At 33.2% G+C, this 27,325-nt stretch overlaps 2 protein-coding genes across 4 annotated transcripts in view; both read left to right on the forward strand.

The window, feature by feature from the left end:
* The first annotated feature begins 1,004 nt into the window (after positions 1–1,004).
* On the forward strand, positions 1,005–4,786 carry LOC126823988 (uncharacterized). The gene has a single exon (XM_050553058.1). It carries the CDS (start codon positions 1,216–1,218, stop codon positions 3,454–3,456), a length of 2,241 nt encoding a protein of 746 aa, XP_050409015.1. The 5' UTR covers positions 1,005–1,215; the 3' UTR covers positions 3,457–4,786.
* Positions 4,787–7,752: 2,966 nt separating this feature from the next.
* LOC126823398 (tetratricopeptide repeat protein 17) overlaps positions 7,753–27,325 on the forward strand; it is a 52,389-nt gene continuing 32,816 nt past the window's right edge. The window contains exons 1-12 of one of the 3 annotated variants that reach the window (XM_050552214.2): positions 7,753–7,917; positions 14,529–14,673; positions 15,748–15,865; positions 18,390–18,501; positions 19,127–19,243; positions 20,115–20,224; positions 21,269–21,416; positions 23,702–23,841; positions 24,499–24,665; positions 25,641–25,759; positions 26,284–26,391; positions 26,891–27,018. In XM_050552214.2, coding sequence (XP_050408171.1) covers positions 7,804–7,917; positions 14,529–14,673; positions 15,748–15,865; positions 18,390–18,501; positions 19,127–19,243; positions 20,115–20,224; positions 21,269–21,416; positions 23,702–23,841; positions 24,499–24,665; positions 25,641–25,759; positions 26,284–26,391; positions 26,891–27,018 — 1,526 coding nt within the window. In that variant the 5' untranslated portion in view covers positions 7,753–7,803. The remainder of the gene's footprint in view (positions 7,918–14,528; positions 14,674–15,747; positions 15,866–18,389; positions 18,502–19,126; positions 19,244–20,114; positions 20,225–21,268; positions 21,417–23,701; positions 23,842–24,498; positions 24,666–25,640; positions 25,760–26,283; positions 26,392–26,890; positions 27,019–27,325) is intronic. The other 2 variants (XM_050552215.2, XM_050552216.2) reach the window with 2 other exon arrangements.

Here is a 27,325-nt window from a genome sequence, read left to right on the forward strand (position 1 = left end):
GAAGTGAGAATAAACATGAAAATGGCCAGTAGATATTGGTGATTACCATGATTTAAATTTTAATGAATTTCAACTATATCGTCTTTTAAACGATACATCTTAGGAAGGACTTGCATTGAATTTAAAAATTAGGGAGTTTTGGAAGTTGCAGGTATTCCATAATTTAAGTCTGTTGACTGTCGTGAAGTTTTACACCTAGCCAAGTATACTTAAAATACAGCTTTTAAATATCAGTTCAAGTTACTCATTTAGCTAAGTAGGTAAATTAAGTAATTTCACTTTAATAAAACCTTTGAATACGGGAATTGGTGGGTTAGTCGTGGAGGCGCGTGTTCGGAAATGTTTTAGAAGAGGGCCACCAACTCACAAAAGGTACACATGTTTGGTCATTGCCCCATCAGAAATCACCGGAAAACGTCATTTTCTCACTCTCCTTTTCTTTAAAGTTTGAATAAATATTTCGTCATATTTCCGTTTAGTTACTTTTATTTTTGACACATGTGAATGAAAACGGTTAACTTGAATTTTTGTTTGTGCGCTTGAAGTCGGTGGTTGGTGCATTCCAACTTGACTACTAAGCTATGCTTTAGATTTGTATTTTAATTATATGGCCATATTAAACAGACTTTTCACTACTGCAGTGTATCCATGTAGGTTGCACGGTGTAAAGAGGAATCACAAGTAAATGAACCGTTGGAAATCAAAGAACAGGATAAATGCAAAATGATCCAAGTATAGTGTTAGCGAGGCCGAAGCCCTCATTCTATTCATTATTGATTTATCTCCCCTTCCCAAATACAGTGTCATATCATTAGTCTATTTTTCTGTAAAAGAAAGTATAATTCGCTATAATTAATTGTAACTCCATTGATATGCAAATGTGTATAAAAGGGCCTACACTTAATACCCTTTCTCAATGATTTTAATCCGAGCGCGCATTCTTGATATTGATCTAAAACGTTGACACTGGTTAATACTATACGTCACTGTAGGCCAAAACTGTGTAGACAGGATCTCACCTGAGCTAAAAATACCATGACCTACTTTAATGGCAGGTAGAAAAAGAATGCAGTCGTCTATGTCATAGAGGACATTTTATATAACTATATCTTTTTTCCATTAAAGCTGCATCCCTATTATATTGTATCGGTGCAGTTATTACGACCTAGGAGCTATAATAATAGGTGAATTAAAGTAAGTAGACGAATATTCAAGATGGATGCCCTACAAGAACTATCGGAGGATTTTCTAACGTGTAGTATCTGTTTGAACATGTACACAGATCCAAAGCAACTTTCTTGTTTACATTCCTTCTGTAGAGACTGTTTATCTGACCATATAAAAGCATGTGATAAAGGGGGTGTCGTGGCTTTTCCTTGTCCAATGTGCCGCAAAAACATCTCTCCTCCAAGCCACGAGTTTTCGGATCCAGCAGACGACTTTCCAGACAATTTCTATATCGCAAGTCTAGTGAGCTCTGTGGCCAGGAAGGGTGGCGGCGGTTACCCGGAATGCAGCGTTAAAGAAAGCAGGGACGACGACAGCTGTCAAAATCACCCGTCGGTTACTGCAGACGAATATTGTATGTCTCAGAAAATAACGGTATGCTCTGTCTGTCGTCCGAGCCATTCCTCCTGTGAAGAAGATCACGTTTCTCTCCAAGCTGCCAAAACCAAAGTAGCATCATTGATAATTGTGCTAACTGCTAAAACAGACACTACCCACAGTGTTTCTAAAGGGCTTCAAGACAAATTGGAAGCAAAACCTCTAAATTTACGCCACAGAAAAGACGAACTTCAGATGGAAATATCAGAGCATTTTTCTGCAATTAGGAATAAATTTGTCAAACATCTTATAGATCGGGAAAAGGACGTCACGACAAAACTTCAAAATATGGTAAAAGAAGAAGAAAAGAAGACGGAAGAAGCAACAGAAGAGTGCAAGAACATAACTCAATCTTGTGAAAAGAAACTGGAGCAATTGGAGAAGCTTTCTGTCAAGGGAACCTTTATGTCACTCGAATATTTGAATACCTTGGAAATCTTGTTAGAAAAATTGAATGAAGATGCGGTCAAAATTGAGTCGAAAACCGACGTCAATAACATTAAATATGTCCCAGACTTAGAAATAGATGACATTTTGAAAAATGTGAAAATAGGAGATGTAGTCGATGGCAGTGACCATGCGCTGGAGAAAACTGAAAAATCACCCAAACTACCGGTATCCACTGTAACGGCGAGTTCGGCCATTCCTTCAGCCCCTCTGCTCGAGCAGTCCTACGAGAGTCTTAATGCCGCAGCAGCCTATCGGCCCTCGTGGCCCCAAACCACTTTGTCGCAACAACCACTTACATACCAGTATCGTGAACCCCGAAGTTATGCTTATGCGCCTCAAGCACCACAAGCTTACGTTTCCCCACCGCCACCATCACCTTATTATACTGTACCTGCACAATACGGGAATCAATCATTTAACCGTTACCAACCGCGAACTAACGTTGCCCAGGGACCACAGAGACCAGCGCAGACCCGTCCATTTAAAAGGTACGTTAACCCGAGTCAAAACCCCGATAGATTTTTCTTGGATCGTGCAAGAGACCGACAGGAAATGGACGAACTTAAAAGAACAGCAACTTTATCATGCCGATTGCCAAATGATTCTAGAGCTTGTAAAATCGTTGGTTTAACTGCTATTAAAGAGGACACATTTGTGGTAGTAGATCGCTTTAATCAAAACATTAAACTCGTTCGATTAAACGGACAGGGAATGAAATATATTCAGTTTGGAAGCAATATGGAACCGTGGGACGCAACTCGGGTGCTATCTTTTGAACGTGAAGAAGTTGCAGTAACGTGTCCTGGTGCCAGAACGATTATTGTTGTCTCGGTCGTAAGCAGCTCTAAAAATAAACGCCTTCATCTCGACTTAAAACTGGGTTCAGAAATATCAACAACTGTAGGATATTCATCTCTGGGGTGCATTAATGACAAAACACTTGTTTGTGGAGTTTGCAATCCCTATGGACCTCCAGAGATTCACGTAATATCCATGAATGGAAGAATTCTCCGAGTTCACAAAAGCGTTGTTACCTATCCTCGGAGCATCGACACATCCCCCGGGAAGATCATTGCTGTGTCTGACTGGACAGTTAAAGAGGTTGTGCTAATGACAGATGAGGGGGAGGTGGTAAGCAGATACAGGGGGCAGGGTAAATGGGATTTAAAAGAACCTATGGGATTGACCTATTACAAAGATGACTGTTTCATTGTCGTAGATCGAAAAACGGGGTTCATTCATCGTATAACGGAAGATGGTGTTCAGGAACGTGTGGGAAGAACTATTGATAATGCCCACATGGTGACATGTGTTTTTACTAGCTCTACTTTCAGTCAAGATGGTCTGGCTGTAGTAGTTGCAAGTGATAATGGATGTATTGCTGTGTATGAAGGATGCTGAAAAATGTGTAACGAATAGGACCATTACACTCACGATTTAGGTATACACAACATGGAGGCGGTTATTGTAAAATGCCCATCTGCCTTATGGGTAATTTAGATACACGCATACTTAATCGAATCTCATCCACTAACATAGAACTTGATTAATCTATTTGGAAGTGGTGGACAAGGAGGGCTTTTTACAACAACCCACATGGACGTTTCATGGCGTATTACAAAACAGTGCCAAGATATTATAGTGTTCGGCAAACAATCTTCCTGTTAAATCCTAATTTTAAAATATGCCTATTTTTTTTACAAAAATTTCAACTCATGAACTTCTCCATGTTGGTAGCATACAACGACACACAGCTGAAAATCCTAACATATATTTTTACAACGTGTAGCCTTTGGATAAAAAATCAATTGTGTGATGCTAAGATTGTGTAAATTTTATTGACAAGACTATCGTCCATGGACAATTTAAAAATTTAAATTGTAAGGGTCATTTTCTCTCTCCGTAAGGATTTATTTCTTAATATCAGCTATTTAAACATACATTATGCAAGAGCTAAATCTGCCTATTGCAGGTCTTTCTTTAGGCCTGGGATGTTATTTAAATTATTAATTAGACATTAATTAACTTATCCAGACCATAATCAACTCTCGATGTCATCGCTAGCCTGTGATGTTTATTGGATTAGGTTCTGATTTGCTATTTGACTTCCATTTATGATTTAATCATGAATGGATAACCGAGACTATGTTTTTTATTGTACCGACTTTAGTAATGATGATCGAGGCTAGGCCAAAAATTCAATCGCTAAAATCTTGATTCAGAGTGGATCAATTTGACTGAAATTTTCAGCAAATTCCCCTTAAATTATCTAGTTTTTAACTATTATAGTGGGAACTGCCAGCTCTTTATCTAATCTCCCATAATATATCTTTAAGTCGTTACAAAATATTTAATTGATAAGTACTAACAAAATAAGTCATTGTTATATGACTTCGCTACCGTATAAAGATAAAATAACGAAACAAGGCATTTTTAATATACCCAAGGAGTATGCACAGTCTTATGACACTCGGCAAACCTCAGCAGATTCCAGTACTTACAGCTAGATGTAGAGTAACGGAATCTGCCGAGGTTTGCCGAGTGAGTCTTATGATAATCATTTTAATTATTTTAACATGCTTGAGAGTATATTATTACATAATGTATACTTATATCACCTGTAAATATCCCTCTTTATCAAAGTCATTGTTATGTATTGCTTTATAATTATAATATATAATATATTATCTATTGCTTTGTTTGCATTGAAAGTTTTTATTGTACATCATTACATATCCTTGTTATTTGTTTTTGTATCGGTCCGGGTTTAGATATAATCGACCATGGAAGTTTTACAGTGAGGTAATTTTGTAAATACATAAAGATTTTATTTTCTTAACCTTAGAGAATCTCTAGTTAGTATTTAGTTGATCAATCGAGAACCCCAGAGCAACCCCTGATGGCAGTTAACAATGGCCTTTTGAATATACACTCATGGTCACTTTAATAGACGGCTTTCGTGGAATATTTTTCGAAATGACCTAGGTTATGGTGGACGTTAAGCACCATTCTCTCTCTCCCTCCATTTTAAAAGATGAACTACTATCAATGTTGCAGTCCTTGAATATATATTTTATGATGTGACATTAGAGAATAAAACTAGTTAATTCTGTGTGGAAACAATTAACCTTCTCCCGAAAAGTTCCAAAAGTCAAAGCTAAATAATGGCGGGCATTTGTTTTCCAAGGTTTATATACAAATACATGTACATGTTCATGTAAATATGTAATATTTGGTTTGAGAAGCTGATTTTTGCCTCTATCGATCACCGACAAGGGCTTTTGCGAAAAGCGCTCAGAATAGTGAAAAAAATGCCAGCCAAAATTCTACATACATCCAAATTTTGACATACCAGTTTTTGGTCACCTTTTTCAGTACTTTGTGTGCTACTGATAAACAAACAACCACCTTGTTGGTTCTTTTTACTTGCCGATATTTAGTTATACTCCTAAAGCACTTACCTAATAACACCCAATAACCACCCAATAACTCCAAACGGGTAATTCGACGCGCCCATATATATAGGCCTATAGAGTTTGTTGAAATTGTATGCTGTCCTCAAAGGACGTTTTAATGCAGTAAAATGCTATTCTATTCTGTTCTATATTAGAACGGTTGATTCGGAAAAGTAGTAAACTCCATTTAATTTCTTTTGGCTTGTTTTACTACCCTGTATATTGAACATTCTGTATGGCTTTATGAAGTTTAAATTATTTAAACGAACATTTGCATAACTATAATTATACTGACTATGCCTGACGTATAATGTGGAAAAATACTTGATCCTGGTGTGTTAGTTTTAAAGAAAAGGAAAATCGAAAGTTCGTGATAAAAATCATGAGTTAATATTGATTTACTAATAACAGAACACAACTATTGCATTAATGAAGTCTTTGATGTTATAAAACTATTCAGAATATCAGTATGTTAATGATCTTCGCCACTTTTTTTTCCATCGGCAAACTGCAGTGTCATCAAGATAAATCACATTGTGCATATTCTTTATTTTAAGACTTCTGATCCTCCTTTGCATTTATCGAACAATATTTAAATTATTTTCAAGGCTTAATTCACGCTAAAGTATACTCAAATTAATAATTTAAAGATACATTTTGTAAGACTCAGATAAAGAGCTATCCATTCTTGCTATAATAGTTCGAAAACAAAATCTATACGGTAGATATTCTCCGAGTTAACACTTAATCGAAATAAAAAGAGATCCATCAAACTTGTTTACCCGACTGCACTTATAGGTGGCGCTGGTCTCTTTGTATCGTCATTCTGAACCTTGAGAAGTTTTCAATTCATCATATCTTTGTAAGTACTGAACGGAATCTGAACCATTTTAGGACTGATATTAATGTTAAAAAAACTGACCCCCCAAAATATGGATAGTGTAAATTTGGACCAAAACGGTCTTACTAATCACCGACAAGAGTGTTTTCCTTTTCTCAATTCACATATCCATAATTTTGACCATTTTTTTATGAATGGTCAAAATTATGGATAAATGAAATTGAGAAAAGGAAAACACCATATATAATAGGTATGCTTATTCATAAAAAAATTGTCAAAATTATGGAAAAATGAAAATGAGACAAGGCTATTTTATGTATCCTTCCTTGTCGGTCACTTTTTGCAAAAAACTTCGGGTGATATTGATCCCCCAAAAAAACAACCCCACGGCGACAATACATTTACAACCAGTGATATAATTAATACACAACACTATGTTTAAAAGTATGTATTTATAAAGGCCAATATATATATATATGCAATCCATGTACATGTATATGGCCGAAATAAATCATAAAACACAACACATTGTTTAAAAGTGTGTATTTATGAAGGCCAATTTAATATACATACGAATCCATGTAGGCTATAATATACAGTATCAACTTATGTACCCTTTTAAGTAACATAAACATATTATTTCAAATAGGTTATTTTGACACAAACAGAAAAATTAAAGACTTGATTTCAGGGTTAATATATATAATATAGGTTGTATTAAAATAAAATGAAATGAAATGGGGACACTGGGATCTAACCTCTTACTGAAATGCTCCGATTGGGATAATGAAGACGAGAAAAGCCTACACCATAGTGTGCCATGAGGGAAATTTTGCCCGGACAACGGCGCTACGGCATTTATATCGAATTCCAACTGTTAAGGGATCTTTTACGTGCACGCCAATGTGTACACTACGGCCTTCTCTTATATCGAATGCCAACCGCAGAGGGATCTTTTGCTTGCACGGGATCACGTTTTTTTGTCCTATCTAAACGACTATATATACGTTGTCCTTTGTCAGGCCCTCTGCAGCCGTCCATCACTACCACTAATTATAGGAACCGAAAGACGAATAAAGTATTTTTGAAATGTTTTAACTTGACACGAAAATGCATCATTATTATTGGATACAAAACAATATCTGGATTAAAAAATTGTATTAATATTTTTCTAAAATAAACTAGCTGCATGTGGCCATGGGTAAAATATAGTGTTCATGTTTTTGGTAATAATCCCATTATTCTAAATTTAGCCTAATTTAGGCCTATTTCATTAAATGTCACAACGATTTTCTGATCCAAAAATGGTAATAATATTATTAGCCCAGTATACATTGTTGCGTGCTGTCTGTCTGAGCACGCGACACGTCTATCTTAATTCTTACCATGGGTCATAGTTCGTCCTTTATCAAGCGCCGTAGCGACACTACTGAATATTCATAAGAAAACAACATGGCGTCGACGGTGGTAGTAGTGGTACTACTCCACTTCATTTTTGAGCAATGTTTACTAACACGGGGATCAATTCACTGGGTTGTAACAGAAGATGGGAGGGTACAATCACAGGTAACTCTTGAAATAATATTTAAATAATATGATTAGTGATGTGTTGATTAATAATTAGCTAAAGGCTGGTAGTGACCGTATCCCGTTCCGTAGCGTAGGTCTGTTATTATGAACTTGTGTGATCCTCCCACTCAATCTACTGTTACCTATGTTTCATCATGCTTTATTTACATAGACGGTCATTTATTAACATTTAAATGCAAATAATTATTTAACAAGTTATTATAACCTTAGGATAAATGTTCTATCGGTAGTCATAATAAAATGGGTATGCACGTTTTTTCATTTTGATTTACCTGTCAAAGTACTCAAAGCAACGGTAATTGTTTAATGACATTCTCATGCATTCCATTGGCAATAATTTGATCTGATGTAATGTATCTGTAGCATTGTGTATCACTCAACGCACAGCTGAATGTTGCTGCAAACTTGCAATGTACCCTGTAATAAAAACTGTTGCGTTTTTTTTAAAGGTTTCTTCAGCAACGTGTCGCAACTTTTGCCCATGCGTTTTAACCATGCACAAGGTAGGGTAATGTCATTCACAAATTTGAAGACATTCACAAAATCTTGTCTTCCAACAATGATTCATGCTCATTCCTGACAATATTTATTTCGATGTATTAATTTTGAGCATCCCATTTCAAGCAAGTATTTAATTTCACTCATAGAAATCCAAATGCAGTGTGGAATTGAGCACAAAGTTTTTGTATCCTTTCAACCATTGTTAGTTTAAAGGAGCGAAATCGCTAACATTTGTGACCTAAAAATTGACAAAAGTGGGTCACAACGCATATAATACTGTAATATGAAAGAATATAAACTGATTTACATTCAATCGTTTCTGTTTTTACTCTAATTTCAAATCAGTTATGTTCGGCGAAATAAGCCAGCAGTCTCAAGCGAGTGCAAATTTCTAGCGTATGGTTATTCCAGTCTACATACGCCGTTTGATTTGGTGCAATTTGTCTAGCCTCGTCCCTTGAATCTCTTGATACAACTGGGGCCGAAGCGCATTATGGTACACGATTCGTGTACCAATGGTAAAATGTTTATTTTGTTTTAAATATTGGATATCAAAAGCCCATCTTTTTCCGGTTAGATCACAACATGAATGTTGATTTAATTTGACAAATAAATCATGTTTTCAATGTTGAAGATTTTGGATGATATTGAGTTAGAGACTTAGCTACTTTAAGTACTGGTAATAAACTTACTTTTATTTAAAAATAATGAATAGAGGCCACTTGTATCTAAAACAGACTGTACATCTAAAGAATCATTCTGTTAATTTAACTGGGAAATGTGACAAAAATTTAACTTATAAGTTTAAAGTAGCCAAGTCTCGAACTCATTATCGTCCAAAGTCTTTGACAATAAAACCCTGAATTATTTGTCAATTTATAATATCAAATCAACATTGATATTATGATCTTACCGGGAAAAGATGGGCTTCTGATATCCAATATTTAAGACAAAATAAACATTTACCACTGGTACATGAATCGTGTACCATAATGCGTTTCAGCATCATTCGTAACAACAAGGGACTTGAAGAACATGCCTAGACATATTCCACAAGTCATGTCAAACAGTGACGTCATATTCATATCTGGAGAGCATGCTCAATAAATACTATCGGTGTAGACTGGAATAACCAGATGCCAGAGATGGCCATTCGATTGAGACTTCTGGCGTATTTTACCAAACATAACTGATTAGAAATTACCATAAAAATAGAAACGATTGAATGTAAATCAGTTTATATACATTCATATTACATTATTATATGCGTTGCTACCCATTTGTGTCAATTTCTAGGTCCCAATTATTAGCGATTTAGCTCCTTTAATCTTAATAGACCAGGCTAATGTTAAATTAGAATTAATAAGATTATGTTAGATATTATTCAAAATAATTTCTTATTCATATTTCCGTAGGAGTCATGTAAAAGAAACCTTGATAGTTGGAATTTGAATTAAGATTAGGTCGTAGCGCCACTTTTCGGGCAAAATCTCCCTCATCATAGCACACTACCACATGGCTATGCATGTCTTCACTCTTCATTAGCCGAGTTGGAGCAGAAAAAGAGGATGTTAAACCCCCTTTCATTTCATTCACCATAATATATATATCAAGACTCAAAAGAATCAATTTCAGTTTCCCAGATTGACGATGCGAGTTCATTGCCATAGTTATGATTAATTATTGATTCAGGTAAGAAGATACAATCAGAATACATCATGCCATGATACACCTGGATAATTGACATTTGAGAATTTAAAAAAAAAATTGTAATTGTTTTTCTTATTGTCATGACAATCTGATTTTCCTCATTGTATGAAAGTTGATAAAAATGTACAGTATATAATGCCTGTATGACAGTGTATTTGTAGTGCTACTATTGATTGTTGTTGAAAAAGGTTCACTGAGAAATTTGAGCTGAGGTCTTTTGTCGCAGATAACAATGTTAGCTCTTGCACACTTACGGTAGACTTGCTGCCTCCTCAAGCATATCTTAAAATGTATAATTTATTGCTCAAATTCTTATGGAAGTGTCTACTTTCAATGTATCATTATTTTTTCTGTGTTCATTGAAATATATTTTGTGGAGAGAAAGAAATTGGATTTTAACATATATGCACTCAACACTAACTAGATCATTTTGGGACTTTCAGTGTAGGGTATATTTGTAATTGAGTACCGTAATTCACTTGCACATAGGCCTATGTCTCTTAAATATGCATTTTATAAAGGCTAAATCTGCCTAGTGCAGATCTTTGTTTTGGACTCAAATGTTACATAAATTATAAATGAGACATTTATTCACATTGACAAGCCCATAATCAAATCTCCAGACCATTGGATGGTCTTGATTTTGAATGGATTGAAACGCAAAGCCATTTAATGATTTAATTATAAAATAGATAATTGAGACTGTGTTTGTTATCGTAACAGCAGTAGCAATGAAAATCAAGACTTGTGTTGTTTTTTTCAAACATTCACAACTTTGTCCAGATTAAAGCAATTTGATTGAAATATTCAATGTATTTCTTTTTCATTATCTATTTTTGAACTATTATATCAATAACTGTCAGCTCTATATATCTAAATCTTACATAGAGCATCTTTAAGAAATGTTCAGTAGTTGACAATTTAGTCAAGTTTAAACAGACAAACACTTATTTCTAATTACTCAATTGAAATGAAAGCCTGTCGAAACAGCACAGCAGATTAACTCCAAATCATAACAGTCCTTCTTCTTTAAGCATTGCAACCACATGTGGTCTAATGTGTGCACTGTAAATCATTACCCTATGCAAATCAGGGGTTTGGTCCCAGGTTGATCCATGATCTGTCTAACCTCATGAGGTCCCCCACCCCCTTCTTCTAAAGACCCTGAATTAAAATAGAAATATACATGTACTCTGTTAGTCCCAAGTGGATGATAAACCCCATTTAGACGCTCTCAGGTTGCAATAACTCAATACTGTGTAATTGTAATACCCATCAATTATATATGTTATACAGTTGTAATGATGAGGCATACAATTAATGACAGACTAGACAAATGTTTATAAGTACAATGGTCATTGATGATAACATTATAACGTGATAGGAAATGATATATACCACTACATGCACACTGTTTCCTATATATATATATATTATACACACATGTACAAATACTATGTATGTATGTTAACCCCATTTCATTCATATTTGATTTTTTTTTACTAAAGTAACAATATTCACTTTTAAAAAATAATGGGAAATGATAAAAAGACACTTTTCTGTTTTTATTAACTGTAGTGTGAATTGAAACTTAAAAAATTTTCACAAATGCTTTTCTGGCATGATGCAGGATAGCAACTATCCACAATAAAATGTGCAATTTTAAAATCTGTTCAAGATATTCAACAGTTTAACTCTAACCATTTTGTTGTTTGCAATATAATGGTGGAAAAAATTCTGCTATGTACAATGTGGCCAAAAGATCTACCGGACCGGTTACTAATATTTCAAATGCGTAAGCGTTTTGAATATTGTGGCAATGATTGAGTGATTTTCTGTCAAGTGAAATTTTTACGACTTTCTCTTTGACAATTAAAATCTATGAATAGTTATAATCATCTCATGAAGCATGAAATAAATGTCATCAAATCTGTCATCAAATCTGTCCTGAAACTTTCAGAAAACACGAAATAGGTCATTTGAAATTTATCTGTCTGCATTATGATAATATTCATGATCATGATAACAACAACCTGATATCATTTGCAATAGTATTAAAGGATGTTTGCAGGAATATATATATTACATACTACACTGTAACCCGGGTATCATTTAATCTTGTGTATTTAGCACTGATTTCATTCACATTCGTTTAAAACTTCGTAAAAATCATTTAAATCACCCAAAATCATCTAAAAAAGGATTAAAGGATGTTTTCAGGAATATAGATATGACATATAATATATTGTAACCCGGGTATCATTTAATCTTGTGTATTTAGCACTAATTTCTTTCACATTCGTTTAACATCAAATCTTTGTTTAAAAAATCATTTAAAATCACCCAAAACCATCTAATTTGAACTTGTGTCCAGTTTAAAGCTGACTGATTAATTTTGATAATGAGTGTCCAATTTACAAGTATTTAATTTCCTGACCACTGTTCAAAAATTAATCATTTATACTATAAATCAATAATGAATTGGGTTGTTTATTTTTGATATTAAATGAATGCGAAAAAAATTAGTGCTAAATACTCAAGATTACCGGTAAATGATATCCGGGTTACACTGTTACAGTGATAGTAGTTACTCGCTCTTAAATTTCTCTTCAACATCTATAAAGCAGTAGAATACAAATGTCAAATGTAAATATTCTATGTCATTCAGTCAAACAAGATGTGGTGGATGCCATCAAGTGTACTTAAAATTAAAACTAAATTCAAATCTCTATTTTAATTGCACTGGGTGTGTTGATTTTACTTAAAATAAACAGACATCTTTTTAATATTTTAAAATGAAAATTTAATCGTATAGTAAGTATTAATCTTGTTCCATCATTGGCATCACTGATTAAATTAAGGTGTCAGATCAACCCAGCTCGAAACTTTACTTGTAACGAAAACATAATTTGTATAAAGTTATTAATATTTTTTTAAAGGAGCTAAATCGCTATTCTTTGGCACCTAGAAATGAACACAAATGGGTTGCAGCGCATATAATAATGTAATATGAATGTATATCAGAAATTTCTAATCAGTTATGTTTGGCGAAATATGAGAAGAGTCCGTATTGAATGGCAGTCTTTGGCGTCTGGTTATTCCAGTATACATGGTTGTATTCTCCTACATATACATGGGATATGTTTAACCTCGTTTATCAAAAAGCTTCATACACATGGCGATACATGTGCCAATTTTAAAATTTTCATTTTGTCTTATTATAGAGCGTATTGCTCTATTTTTTGGAACCTTGAAATAGACAAGAATGGTTCTAAAAGCACATATTATTAGAAGTATGTTATGCAAGAGCTAAATCTGTCTATTGTAGGTCTTTCTTTAGGCCTGAAATCTTATCTAAATTATTAATTATACATTAATTAACCTATCCAGACCATAATCAACCCTAGATGGCATCGCTAGCCTGCGATCTTTAGTGGATTATGAGCCGATTTACTGCATAATTTTCCTTCACGATTTAACGATTAAATGGATAATCGAGACTATGCTGTTTATCGTACTGACTTTAGTAATGATGATCGAGGCCAGGCGGAAATTTCAATTGCTTAGTTCTTGGTTCATAGTGGATCAATTTGAATGAAATTTGCAGCAAATTGCCTTTACATTATCTGGTTTTTAACTATTATAGTGAAAACTGCCAACTCGTTATCGAATCTCCCATAATGTATCTTTAATGTAATATGAATGTATGTAAAGTGATTTATTTTCAATTTTTGAAAAAAATATTGTAATTTCTAATCAATTATGTTTGGTGAAATACTAGAACAGTTCAAATTGAACAGCAGTCGTTTACGTCTGTTAGGTGCATTCTACACATTTTTTAAATTATTATTTTGTCATTTGTGAATTAACCATTACCAATTACATCCACATTGTGTTGTAGGATATGTTTTTATTTGGTCATTACAAAATGGCATCCGATACCATAAGTCTGGTACACGACACATGTACTGATTATAAAATGTTAATTTTTTCTTAGATATTGGATATGAGGATCCTATAGTTTCATGGCAAAATAACAACATCAATATTCATTGAAATTGATCAATATTGAATTCTAATTCATGTTTTTAATTTCAAATATTATGGAAAATATTGAGTTAGAGACTTAGCTCCTTTAAATATTGTATCAGAAGCCCAATTTTTCACAGTAAGATCACAAAATCAATGTTGATTTAAATTGACCAATAAGTTGTGTTTGCAGTGTCGAAGACTGTGGATGAAATTGAGTTAAAGACTTGGCTTCTTTAAAACAAAACCCAACTCAAAACACTTTATTTTGAGCTATATCATAGAGGCTTTTAACTCCTTTAATAAAGCTTATATAATATTAAAACAATGTTTTGTTCACTTTTCAGGCTGATTCCGTTTTTAATTTACGACGACCGTATGATTTAGTAGCGTTTATGAAACAAGAAGATAGGGCTACAGTCTTAAATCATTTAAAGAAAGAATTATTAAATAGAAAAGGTGAAATAGATAAAAGTGAAGAAAGAGATACGGGTAAGTTGCTGTAACTGCAAGATTAGTACACTAGAAGCTCCACTGGAAAGTTCATGATTTGAATTAGAACATACAAAGCCCAGGTCTGTCTTATCAAGGGCTAACAAGGCCTGTGTGTCTAGTCATTCATATGGGACAATAAACTCTGATTCACCTATATACCGGTACATATTTGAGTGCACATAAAAGAACTCTTGAAATTTTGAATCTATGAATGAGTAGACAGAACACTGCTATCTCGTCAAAATTCTCCCATGCACATTTGTTATTACATGTATCTAACTGTATACAACCCCGTTCTCAAGAACATGTTTTAAACCAAGGCTATCAATTTGGTAATATCTGCCAGTCTTGACTGATTCGCACTAAAATTGTCTGGCTAGGTATTTCAAAGAATTTAACCTTTTAAAACAAATAAATACTGGTACAGTTCAATTTATAATAATATAGTCTTTGTGTGTAAACAAATGTAAACACTGATTCATAAATCGGGTAATGCTAAAAATTGTCATATTCTTTAAAACAAATATCTTGCTTATCCGAGAGTAACATATTAATTGGTTTACAAAATGTTGAAGTGAAAGCACTGTTTTAAATAGTGGCACATGCATTGCCTGACTCTCTGGTGAAATGAAGTAACTGCAGCAATGACTTGTCTTCTATCTCATTGATTGATTATTGTTTCCGATACACTTGGATCTGTTTGATCCAACATAATATGTAAATTATGTCTGATAACGATGTGACGATAGCAGGTGTTGCAGTCCAGGATTGGAAAAAAATTTTTTTTTATATCTAACAAAATGTCAGGCACTATTGAACTAGTACTTGATATTTTGAACTTTGTGCTGAGCATGTATTAGAAAATGATGAGCACCAGAGGAATTGTGCCTGACTATCTTTGAATTTGTGCCTGAAAATGTCTGTGACAGGTGCCCTATTCCCAGACTTACGGTTAATTAATTTTATGTTTTGACAAGTTAAGATTGATTGTGTTTGAATTTATTTTATATAACTTATATTATAAGGTGAAATATTGATATGTATATTTTTTTTTTTTTTTTTTTTTTTCAGCTGGTTTAGAGCAAAAATTTTATAAAACCGATTTTGACTGCATGCAAGCAGAGAAACCATTACCAGAATTTGATTTGTATATAAGCACTGTTTTACCACTAGAAAATAAAGGAATAAGGTAAGATCGTGACATTTGACCCATGGACCCGTTCATTTATCTGCAGCAACCATAAATTATGCGACAGGTGGTCTATATCATCAATTCAATTTTGATATTTTATCATTTACTGTCATACTTTAGCAGACGACACTTACTCCTGAAATGTCAGAGAAAGATGTTACAACAACAGGATATACTACTTGACGATTATAATGTAAATAGTTGCTGGTAGATTTTACCCATTTGATCGATATTAATATAGATATTGTAATTGTTGAACAATACATAAAAACAGTTGATACAGTAATACAACACAGCCATTGGTAATTTAAATCCTAGTAAACATCAACTGGATAATATCAAAGTGATTCAAGCTGTTACATAAAATATTAAAGGAGCTAAACCTCTAACTCAATATTTTCCATCATATTTAAAATTACAAACACGAATTAGAATTCAATATTTTTTTATTTCAAACAATATTGATGTTGTTTATTGTTATCTGACTGTGAAAATATAGGATCCTAATATCTGATATTTAAGACACAATGAATATTTTAAAATCAGTACATGAGTCATTTTCTCTGTGGTTACGGACACTATTTGTAATAAACAAAGAAAAACATATTCTACAAGACAATTAGTCTCGGTCACCCAGAAACTCCTAGTCTTCAATGTATGGAGGGTCTGGGTCTGGTGTCAACATTTGATGTCAATATTTGACAAAAAGTTCCATTCCCATGGACAACCAGGAGGTTGTTTTTTTATGTGGTTGATTATCCAGTAAATTTTGCCAAGTCAAGTAAGAGTTTCGCTCGTTCCCGAAATAAATCTCACAATTCATGCATTATTATAATCAACATGAATTGTGTGAAAGTAATTAGTAAAGGCTCATTCACAAAGGACAATATAATAATAAAAAAAAATGTGTAGAATGGACTAAGCAGGCATAAACAACTGCCATTCAATTTGTACAATTCACATATTTCACCATCACCAAACATACTTTTCTTTAAGACCCATTTCGGTCTATTTTAAGGTTCCAAAGAATAGAGCAATTATATACACCCTTTAAAATAAATTTCAAAATTCCTCCTGTTTTGGCGCTCTTTCCCTTTAATCAGAATGTTAAAGTATGGTAGTGATGTTATTGATTTATAAAACAAATCAAGGGCACTCTCTGCACTGGGGGAATAAAGACATACTATATTGTTTTATAGCCATCTACAGACATGCAATCTGATTAAAACACAGATCCTATTTCGTTTCGTTTTTTATAGTTCAAAATTTCGTTTTACTTGTCTTACTACACTAGGATCTTGAATAGTTGTTATCATTGATGGGCTCTGGATGATGTGAGGGATAAGCCAATGAAACAGTCTGTTAAGGCGACTTCTTGGCTGGCCATGCACAGAACTGTGGGTAAACCACTAGAAACGCCAACGCTGATTGATTAATCAATGTCTGACGTCATAGGGTCAAAAGCCGCTCATGCGACCCCTGAGAAAACCTTCAAGTACAACTTGTCAGATCTTCATGTAGTGTAGGCCATCGAAAGTATAAAAAAATGAAATGAAATATAGATCTGTATTTTAATCAGATTGGCAGACATGTGGAATATAACGATCAATTAGTTTTCCATTACTTATTACCTTTTAACTATCCCATTACCCATTGCATGAAATAAAATAAAATGAGTCCTTATTTTCTGAACTCATTACACATTCATTACTTCCAACCGTTCAATGAATACTTTTTAGTACACATTACCATAATGCTAGACTTGATAGATAACAATAGGGAAGTATTTTATTTCAAAATTCCGGAAATAAAATTTGCCAGTCCTTCCTTCCTATGTCTTCTACTTGAATAAATTTGATGATGTTTATTGTTGTTTTTATATTCGTTGAAAAATCAGTTCAAGTATTTAACATAAATTCTTTCCTTTGTGACTATTTTATTTATTTTCTATGTCATTATTATTTTATTAGACACTTCTTGCAGCACAACTGCCACAAATATATTAAATATTATTATTTTTATTACACACTTCTTTGCATCTGTGACATAATAAGCTCATGTTATGAAACAAAACATATTACATTTATTTAATAAAACAGGATAACAAAGAACATATTTGATAAAAAGATAAAATAAAATTCAGCAGATGTTGCAATTATTCAGCAGATGATATTTTATGTACCATGTAATTAAAATAGATCTCTATTAAAATAAGTCTAGATAATTCATCTATTAAGATAGGTCTAAGTAATCCATCTATTAACATAGCTCTAGATAATCCATCTATTAAAATAGCTCTATAGCTCTAGATAATCCATCTATTAAAATGATTACTAAGTTTAGTTTTAAATGTTATTTGTGGAAGTCATGGCTTCAATCCCATGCCTGTCCAACCTCCAGTTTCCCCCCATAGCTAAAAATCCCTACAAGAAAGTGATTTATTGAAATAAATTTGAACCATATGTTAGTCCTTAAATGATCTTAAAGTGGATGTTAAACATATTTTTTGCATACTTTGTAGACCAGAAGATTTTATAGATTTACATGCTTCACCGAGTGATGAACCAATTCCACCAGATTGTACACAAGTCACTGATCTAGATTTTAGTGCACATAGCTTTGAACACTTGGAGGTAAATATTTTAATCTTTTAATTGTATATAATAAGAGAAGACATGAAACTGGTTGATGCTTTTAACAAGAGAAATGAAGAACTATTCTGATGATGGGTTTCCGTGACAACACTAGTGTTTGAGTTTATAACTTTGATTATGAGTTCCACTGATTACACTGGTGCTTGACTATAACTTTGATGATGGACCTCACTAGTGTTTGACTAGAACTCTGATGATGGGGGGGATGGCCGAATGGTTAGCACGTGCATGCTGTATCATACGGCCTGTCATTGAGTCAACTGGCATGGTTTCGAATCCCCGGTTGTATGTGACAAGGAGTAGGGTCGCCTGTCCAACCTCGTGGGTTTTCTACGGGTCCTCCGGTTTCCTCCCACTGCTAAAGACTCCTACACGCAAGCGAATTATTGAAATAAAATTAAAAACCATATGTTAGTCCCGAAATGACCTAGTTTGTGTCGAGTGGACGTTAAACCCCATCTCTCTCTCTCTCTGATGATGGGTTCCACTGACTACACTAGTGCTTGCCCAGAACTCTGATGATGGGTTCCACTGACCTCACTAGTGTTTGACTAGAACTCTGATGATGGGTTCCACTGAATACACTATGTTTTATTGTTAACAGGGAGTTAAAGATAGACATAATCTAACAGGAACTCCTGAGTGGGGATTAAAAAGTGCCATCACCCATCAAGATAATGTTGATGATTATGGACATTTGGTCTACGAAGCATTTAAAAGTGTAAGTATAACTATAAGAATTCTAAAACCACTTCATTTTATTGAATAAAACTGTTTAATTCTGAGTGCAAAGACGTAAAAATTGTTATCCTAATTCCATGCAATCACCTGAAGCTCTGTGTGCGGCGCGCCAACAACCAAGGTTATTGTGTAGGTAATGATTTATTTAAAGACTTGATGCTTCATTTACATTTTTGCTAAAATATCAAATTTCTTACGGCTTGATACACGCTAAATATGTACTCGTATTGATTATTTAAGACATGTTATATAAAAATAAAATCAAAATACCAGTGCTCGATAATTTCTCGGCTGGGATTGAAGCAGATTTAGACTATTGATTTGGACAATTAGCAGTAATCAATTGTTAAATCGAATACCAACCCTGTCTTAATTTGCCACAGATGATTCAAAGATAGCAACTAATCTTGTGTGATTAGGACACTGAACTAAAATACCCTGGGTTCAAGGAAAATCAGTCTAGTTATTTGGATGGTATAAAAAAAAACAAGGTCCTATGTACAAACAGATATAATCATAATCTTTATTCAATATAGAAGGTCATTGACCCATAGTATCCGATGCAAGATAATTGTACACAATGTTGCTACATGTGCATATAAAATATATAAACAATTTCTATCAAAATCAACCATGGAGGAGTCCGTATAGTTTGCCTTAATAATAAGGCCTGTTTTATAAATATAAAGATGGACATAGAACTCGAGTTGATAGTGCATAAAAGATCCTTTAGCAAATCAAATTCAAAAAAGAGTTCAATCAAATGCCTCTGATTTCCAGCCCTTCCACCATAGCTTTCCACAGTACTAAACCATATTCATTATTTTTACACTGATGTTTTTTTTTTATAGAATAAAACATCATGGGTATTATACAATATGGCAGCATTTTACTGGAGAATAAAGGGTGATCCCTATCAAGCTGTAGAATGTGTTAGAAGAGCTCTACATTATTCCCCAAGGTAATGATTGTACTCTCAGATTTCAGTAAAATGTGCAAAGATCAACATCTAGATAAAAGGACATTTGACAGTCGGAATTCGATGTTGTCCAGACAAAATTTTCCTAATAGAACTCTGTATGAAGGAAGTTGAACCCCATTTCTTTCATTCATTCATTCAGTAAAGGGTAATTCGACCTTACCTCGGATATCAACTGGACCATTTCTCAGGAGATCGGTATATTGATCAAAACTAGAAGAAAACAATTTTTGAGGCCCGTGCATGACTTTGATTGGCATTAGATTGGTCTAAATCAAATTTTTTTGTTTATTTGTTGTTTTTTTTTATTATCAAAAATTATTACCTACAACCTTTGTCTAAATATTTGATAAAATAAACTAAACAACAATATGTGTTAAACATTTACAAACATAATAAAATAAATTTGTGATGGACAGAGCTACTGCAGATATAGACTAACGGTTGGTGGGAATTAGCATGGTTCCCAACAGCTTTTATGGTCAAGCCATTGTCTTTATATTTATAATATAAATAACCTGCTATTTGGCTTAACTCAGGTTTTACTAGAATTTCGCTTGCTTGTTGATTGCTATGAATATACAATATAATTCTAAATTTATTATTTTTTTCTTCAAGATTAATCCCCTTTTGAGATTAATCTTGTTAAGATTTATTAAATAACAAGATTAATCTTGTTTAAATTATTCATAGTCAATATTAAATCCAGTAAATAATCATATTTTGTCACAAAAAACATCTATAAAAGGACTAAACATTTATGTTATAATCTTTATATGTATCTAATGAAGGTCGATTAAAGACCGAAACGTCATCAATAAATCCTGTCTTATCAACACAGCTTCTGTTCTTCTTGGGTTAGGGGATCCATCACTTACTTGTTATGAAAAAAAACATGTTTTTGTACTTGAGCACAGAACTTGACATATCATTGTACATTGGCCATTAATACATGTACATCATCTAAAAATATAGTCTATTAGTCAGATAATAATAATGGTTACTTTTCTCTACTTTCAATTTCAGGTTTCATAAAGATGTAGCCTTGATTAGTTTGGGTAATATATTACACAGAGCTCGTTATTCTAATGAAGCAGCTGTTGTTGTTCATTCAGCACTTGAGATATCAAAAGAGCTCAATGTCAACCATTTTACTTTAGGAAATGTTTATGCGGTAAGGTTACTACCTCGCTCTTTGATTTAAGTTTAATATTAAACATTCATTTGGGTTCATCTGATATAGGGGGGGGGGACGAATGGGAGAATGTTTGTGCTTTAGATCATAAGGTGTGTCAATGATTCAATTGGTGTTTAAGTTTGGTAGACTCACCTGTCCACTCACCTGTCCAGCCTCATCGGTTTCCTCCTGAAATGACTTAGTTTCTGTGAAGTGGGTGTTAAACCCAATTTTTCTGTCTCCTCCGAGTTCACAAAGCATTCTCAGACTTAAGTTAAGAATTTACTCAATAGTTAAGAATTTACACAAAAGTTAAGAATTTACTCAAAAGTTAAGAATTTACTCAAAATTGTTCGCCCTATTTTAACTAAAATAAAGCCCGTTATAAAACTTTTGTTATTTTAATGTATTAGATACATCAATAAGAAACTATGTGCAAAGTTTTCTGTTTCTGGATCAAAGATATTTGTCATCAACAGTGACTGAAAGTTTAGTAAATTCTTAGTTGAAGTCTGAGAATGCTTTGTGAACTGAGGGCCTGGTGTGTTATTTTGATCAGTAATGCATCAATCTTCTTAATACAGTTAATTATTACACGACTTAATACAGTTAGTCCTACAGTTAATTATTCATTAATTCAGAGAAGTTGTACTGAACGGTAAAAAAAGAAGAGTTTATGTCATACAGGAAATGAATCATTTATTAAAGGATGTAGTCATTTTTTATAAAACTGTGTTTGTTTAAATAGAATGCTAGTTGAAGTGCATCCAATTCTGGGTCATAAGGGTTATTTGCATTAATTTCACGTCTTAAAAGTTTTTTGTTTTTTTAAAACCATGTTTTTATTCAGTAAATATCTGAATGACTTACCACATGCATTACATTTCAAGGTTTTACATTTATCTCGATCTCATCATCTGTCTGTAGTATTTATAGATATTTACTGATTCTTGTGTTATTTATAGCTCATATTTATTTATCTTTCTGTATTCTACGCTCAATACAAACAACTTTATTTAAAGATGTATTATGTAAGATATAGATAAAGAGTTGACAGTTCTGGCTGTAATAGATAATGAAAAAGGAATATATTAAAATATCAGTCAAATTACTTCATTATGAGTGAAGCTATGAATGTTTGAAGAATAGTGTAGCCATGTGAAAAAATCTGTAATTAAAGTTTATATAACATTTGAGGCCAAAAGAAAGATCTGCAATAGGCAAATTTAGCTTTTACATAATATATGTTTATATATTTCAAAATTAAGGAAATGAATTGATGGTTGTTATATCAGTCAGTTTATGATTATCCAATATCCTCTTTCAGGGTTGTGTACTTGATAATTGAGCCATCGTTATATTTCTGGTATATTTCCGGTTTCTAATTCAACCCTTAATATTTAGTAGACTTACTTCCCTTTACCTTGAATAGGGCTTAACAGACTTTAACATCCTACTTTACTACACAAACCAGGCTAATGGGAAATACAAATGTGTGGTAGTTAAGGGGGCAGGCTATGCGAAAATTGTTGTTTTGAAATGTTAAAGCTATTGCATTGAAAATAATACAAGTAGTTAGAAAATGTAATAAACAAGGGAAAATTAACATTAAAAAATAGTTGTTGCCAGGGTAACTCATTTTTTTGGAAAAAATTACGAAAAACGTAGGTACGCTATATCTCTGTAACTAATTAAGATATCTTCGCCAAATTTGCAGGGTTTTAAAACTAATATCTACTACAGAATCAGACAGAAAGTAATTATGATTAATATTACAAAAGTTATCAAAATATTTCTCCAAAGACAAAATATTGTAGTGAGGCAAATGTTTTAAACATCATTTTCCAAGAAACTATAAAAATTTGGGGTTATTATTAAAAATAAGCAGTCCGAAAATGAGACATTTATCTTTATTATTATCAGAGATATGGTGTTCCTACGTTTTTCATACTTTTTCCCCAAAAATGTGTTACCCTGGCAACAACTTTTTTTTCTTTTTTTTTAATGTTAGTTTTCCCTTGTTTATTACATTTCCTAACTACTTGTGACATTTTCAATTCAATAGCTTTAGAATTTCAGAATTTTTTTTTCGGGTAGCCTCATCCCTTAATAGGAATGTTTATATTTTTAATTTTTTGAAAATAAAAACAGGTCATGCGCACCTTTTTAAGTGACACAGCAGAATCTGAGAACCAGAATATATTTTTTTAAATATGAGCTAAGGCAAGATAGGATATAATATTTTGCCATATACTAACAATGTTAATAATATGTTTGTATAGGTACTGGGAGAATATAATAAATCAGTTATCTGTTTTGAGAACACTCTAAAAATTCAACCCGACTTCGAGGCAGCTGCTAAGAGGAAATATGCTGTGATGTGCCATTCGAAACTAGAGAGTGCTCTTGAAGCTCAACACAAGTAAGTCACAATTGATGATTTAATTATTATTAATCTTCTTATTTGAGATAATCTTGTGCTTACATGTACAATTTGGACAAATTTACTTTCTGAGGTAAAAATCTAGAACTTCGCTCAACTGAAAGTAAAAGGAAATGATCAAAATGCCAGTCTCATTAGAATTAATAGAATTCGAATATATTTTGTTTCAGTTATTTTTTCTGTTGTTTGTTTACCTTATATTACCGACAGATGGCCTACCTGTGTTGCTATTGCAAGCCAGTGCTAATGAAATTAGTCACTTTTCTCTGGTTTGAATCGATATATCACATCAACTTGCTATTTCAGTCATTATTGAAAATTCTGCAAAAGATCTTATTTCTCTGTTCCCCCTTGTTTTTTTTAAAAGAAGACGCAAACAAAAACCCATATGGCAAAACTGTGGACAAGATGCACAATATACACAGACATTGCAAACCATAAACAGCAGACGTATATATCGGGTCATGTGAATGGATACAAAGCCATGTACTACGAGGAATTGGCACATTGAAGAAAACGGTACTATTCATTTTTGAGAAATAAGCCAAGTCTGGATGCAGGTTGTCTCTGGAATAATGTAACTAGTCAATGTATTATAAAACTTTTTCATATCCTGGATCGATCTTGTATTTCCAGATCTTTACAGAGAACTTTGAAAGATTTAAAGGATTATCAGAAGAAACATGATCTATGGCAACAACAGAACGAAAAATTATTGACAGAACAAGTGACAACAGAAGCTAAAATTGCTCAAAGTATTGCTTTGGAATTGAGTAAAGCAAAAAAATCTACACAAGATATAGGTATAAAAGTATTTTTTTGTTATTTATATTATTCTGATATTGTAATATATATTAAAAAGGACTCCCAGACAATTTACCTGGCTGCATTCCCTTGTCAAGTCATGTCTTGTGCTTTAGAGTGACAGGGGATCACAATAATCGAATAGTAAGAGCACAGGACTCTCAATTAGAAAGGTCCATGGTTTGAATCCCGCCTTTAGCTGAGAATTAAAGTAGTAAGATTAGAGTCTATTTGTCTGACAAGGAAACCGTTGTCTAGTTCTTTAAAGTCCACCCATCTAGAGACTGGAGTGCTCATAAATTCCACCTGTCTAGAGTCAGGAGTGCTCATAAATTCCCTTCGTCGGAGACTGGAGTGTTACATAAAGTCCACCTGTCTAAAGACTAGAGTGTAACGTAAAGTCCACCCGTCTAAAGATTGGAGTACTCATAAATTCCACCCGTCCAGAAACTGGAGTGAACTTAAGGTTCATGTATCTCGATACTGGAGTGCTTGTACAGTTCACCTGACTAGATACTGGAGTGCTTAAAGTCCATCTGACTAGACACTGGAGTGCACATAAAGTCCATCTGTCTAGATACTGGAGTGCATGTAAAAGAACAAGTGTAAAGTTCACCCGTCTAGATACTGGGTAAAGTTCACCCGTCTAGATACTGGGTAAAGTTCACCCGTCTAGATACTGGGTAAAGTTCACCCGTCTAGATACTGGAGTGCTTGTAAAGTTCACCAGTCCAGATACTGGAGTGTGCGTAAAGTCCATCTGTCTAGAAACTGGATTTCTCATAAAGTTCACCCATCTAGATACTGAAGTGCTTAAAGTTCATCTGTTTAGAGACCAAAGTGTAGGTAAAGTAATCTGTCAAAATACTGGAGTGCATGTAAAGAACATGTGTTAAGAACCGTACATTAGCTTCCTTTTACGGATCAAGAAAGATAATCTAGTGAGTATAAATATATTATTGTATATTATACAGGTGAATATTGTCATATGGTAGATAGAGATGGTAAACAGGTATTACTATGTACCTGGAATAGAAAAGCACCATCACTGGAGATGTTGGATCAATTTGCTATGGATGAACAGAAGAAAGAGGTAATGTCTAGGAGTAGGCATATTGCACATATCTTACCTTAGCAATAATTAACTGCATGTTAGTCTCAAAATGTCTGAAGTATTGTGTGGATGAGATGTTAAACTCTATTCCAATTTATGGGAAAACCGTGGGTGCTGTCATGTCTCACTGTTAGCATTATAATATTTTAGAAGTTTTAGTTTTTTTTGCAAGAAAATATTGTTAGCTGTTTAAAGCTTTCAGGTGGACTTGTATTTCAGAAGTATAAGTCACTGGTTAGAAAATAAATGTGGGAGCAAAATGGTTTATATACAAAATTACAACAACAAAAAGTTTGATTTGGTTATTTGACCTCTCCTTTTAAGTGGTATCAGTGATTAGTGAGATTTAAATTTATTTTTATATGCAATTTTCAGAGACTATCTATGCAATGGATACACTTTAATGTTTTATGTCTTTTTGATCAGGTTGAGAGAGCCAATCAAACATCCAAGAAATATGAGAAAAAGACTATAGATTTTAATTTCTATTTCTATTTGATTAGGTTGAAAGAGCCCATCAAACATCCAAGAAATATGAGAAAAAGACTATAGATTATAATTTGCCAGTTAGAGCACCACTGTATGTTAAAGAAAGACGACCTGTTCCTAGGGTAATATCGTTAATTATGTTTTACTACTTTATATATAGAAAACGGCTTCTAATTTATTTGGACAACGATTCAAAGAGTATTCTCTCAACGTTATTAAGCTGATAAAGTAATTTAAATTGAAATATCACCTAAATAAATGAACACTTTGAAAATGTCGGCCAAAGGAATTGACTCTTTGAAACTTTTCCCAAATAAATTAACTCTTCGAAACGCCGCCCAAATAAATTAGTAGCTGTTTTCCATCAATTTTTTGCCCTATCCGGTTACTAAATGTCTCTAAAAGATTACTATATTTATATTAGTAAAGACCTTCTAGTAGTGGGGTTCTAGTGGGCAAGTAATGTGCTGCAGATTTGAGGTTTGTTTAAGAGTTATGAATGTACAACTACAACCATATCTCCAACTTATTCATCTGAGCTTTGTTTGATCTGTACATAGTACAACTACAAACACATCTCCAACTTGAAAGTTTTTAATTTTTTAATGTATCTTTCTACAGTATGGCGATACAGATTCTGGTGCTGATGATTGGCCTAGTAAAGAAGAATGTGATACATTTGTACAGAAAGTACCTGATCCACGAAATCTGTCTACTGTTTATCTCTCACCAGAAAATAAAGGATTCGAGTAAGTTAAAGTTGTTTGTTTTTCCTTTTCCCCCTCTAATGTTCAAGTTTATAATTGCTAAAGCCTTTTCATGTCCAATTACTAATAAGGACATTCAACTCGGAAATAGTATCAGAGAATTTATTACATATAGAGATGTAAACTATAATAATGCCAGAAACCTTGAAGAAATTATCAACTATTTATGTACATCATAGAGAAAAGTTTACTTATATGACATATATGTAAATAATTATGTAAATTTGTAATTTAAGTATTGTATCGTGTACTATGAGTACGAAATAAAGCATTATTATTATTATTATAA

Source organism: Patella vulgata, chromosome 6, assembly GCF_932274485.2.
Source record: "Patella vulgata chromosome 6, xgPatVulg1.2, whole genome shotgun sequence".
NCBI classification, from domain to species: domain Eukaryota; kingdom Metazoa; phylum Mollusca; class Gastropoda; family Patellidae; genus Patella; species Patella vulgata.

What these genes read in the sequence shown, in the direction of transcription:
- LOC126823988 (XM_050553058.1), top strand. Translation starts at nt 1,216, where the DNA reads ATGGATGCCCTACAAGAACTATCGGAGGATTTTCTAACGTGTAGTATC.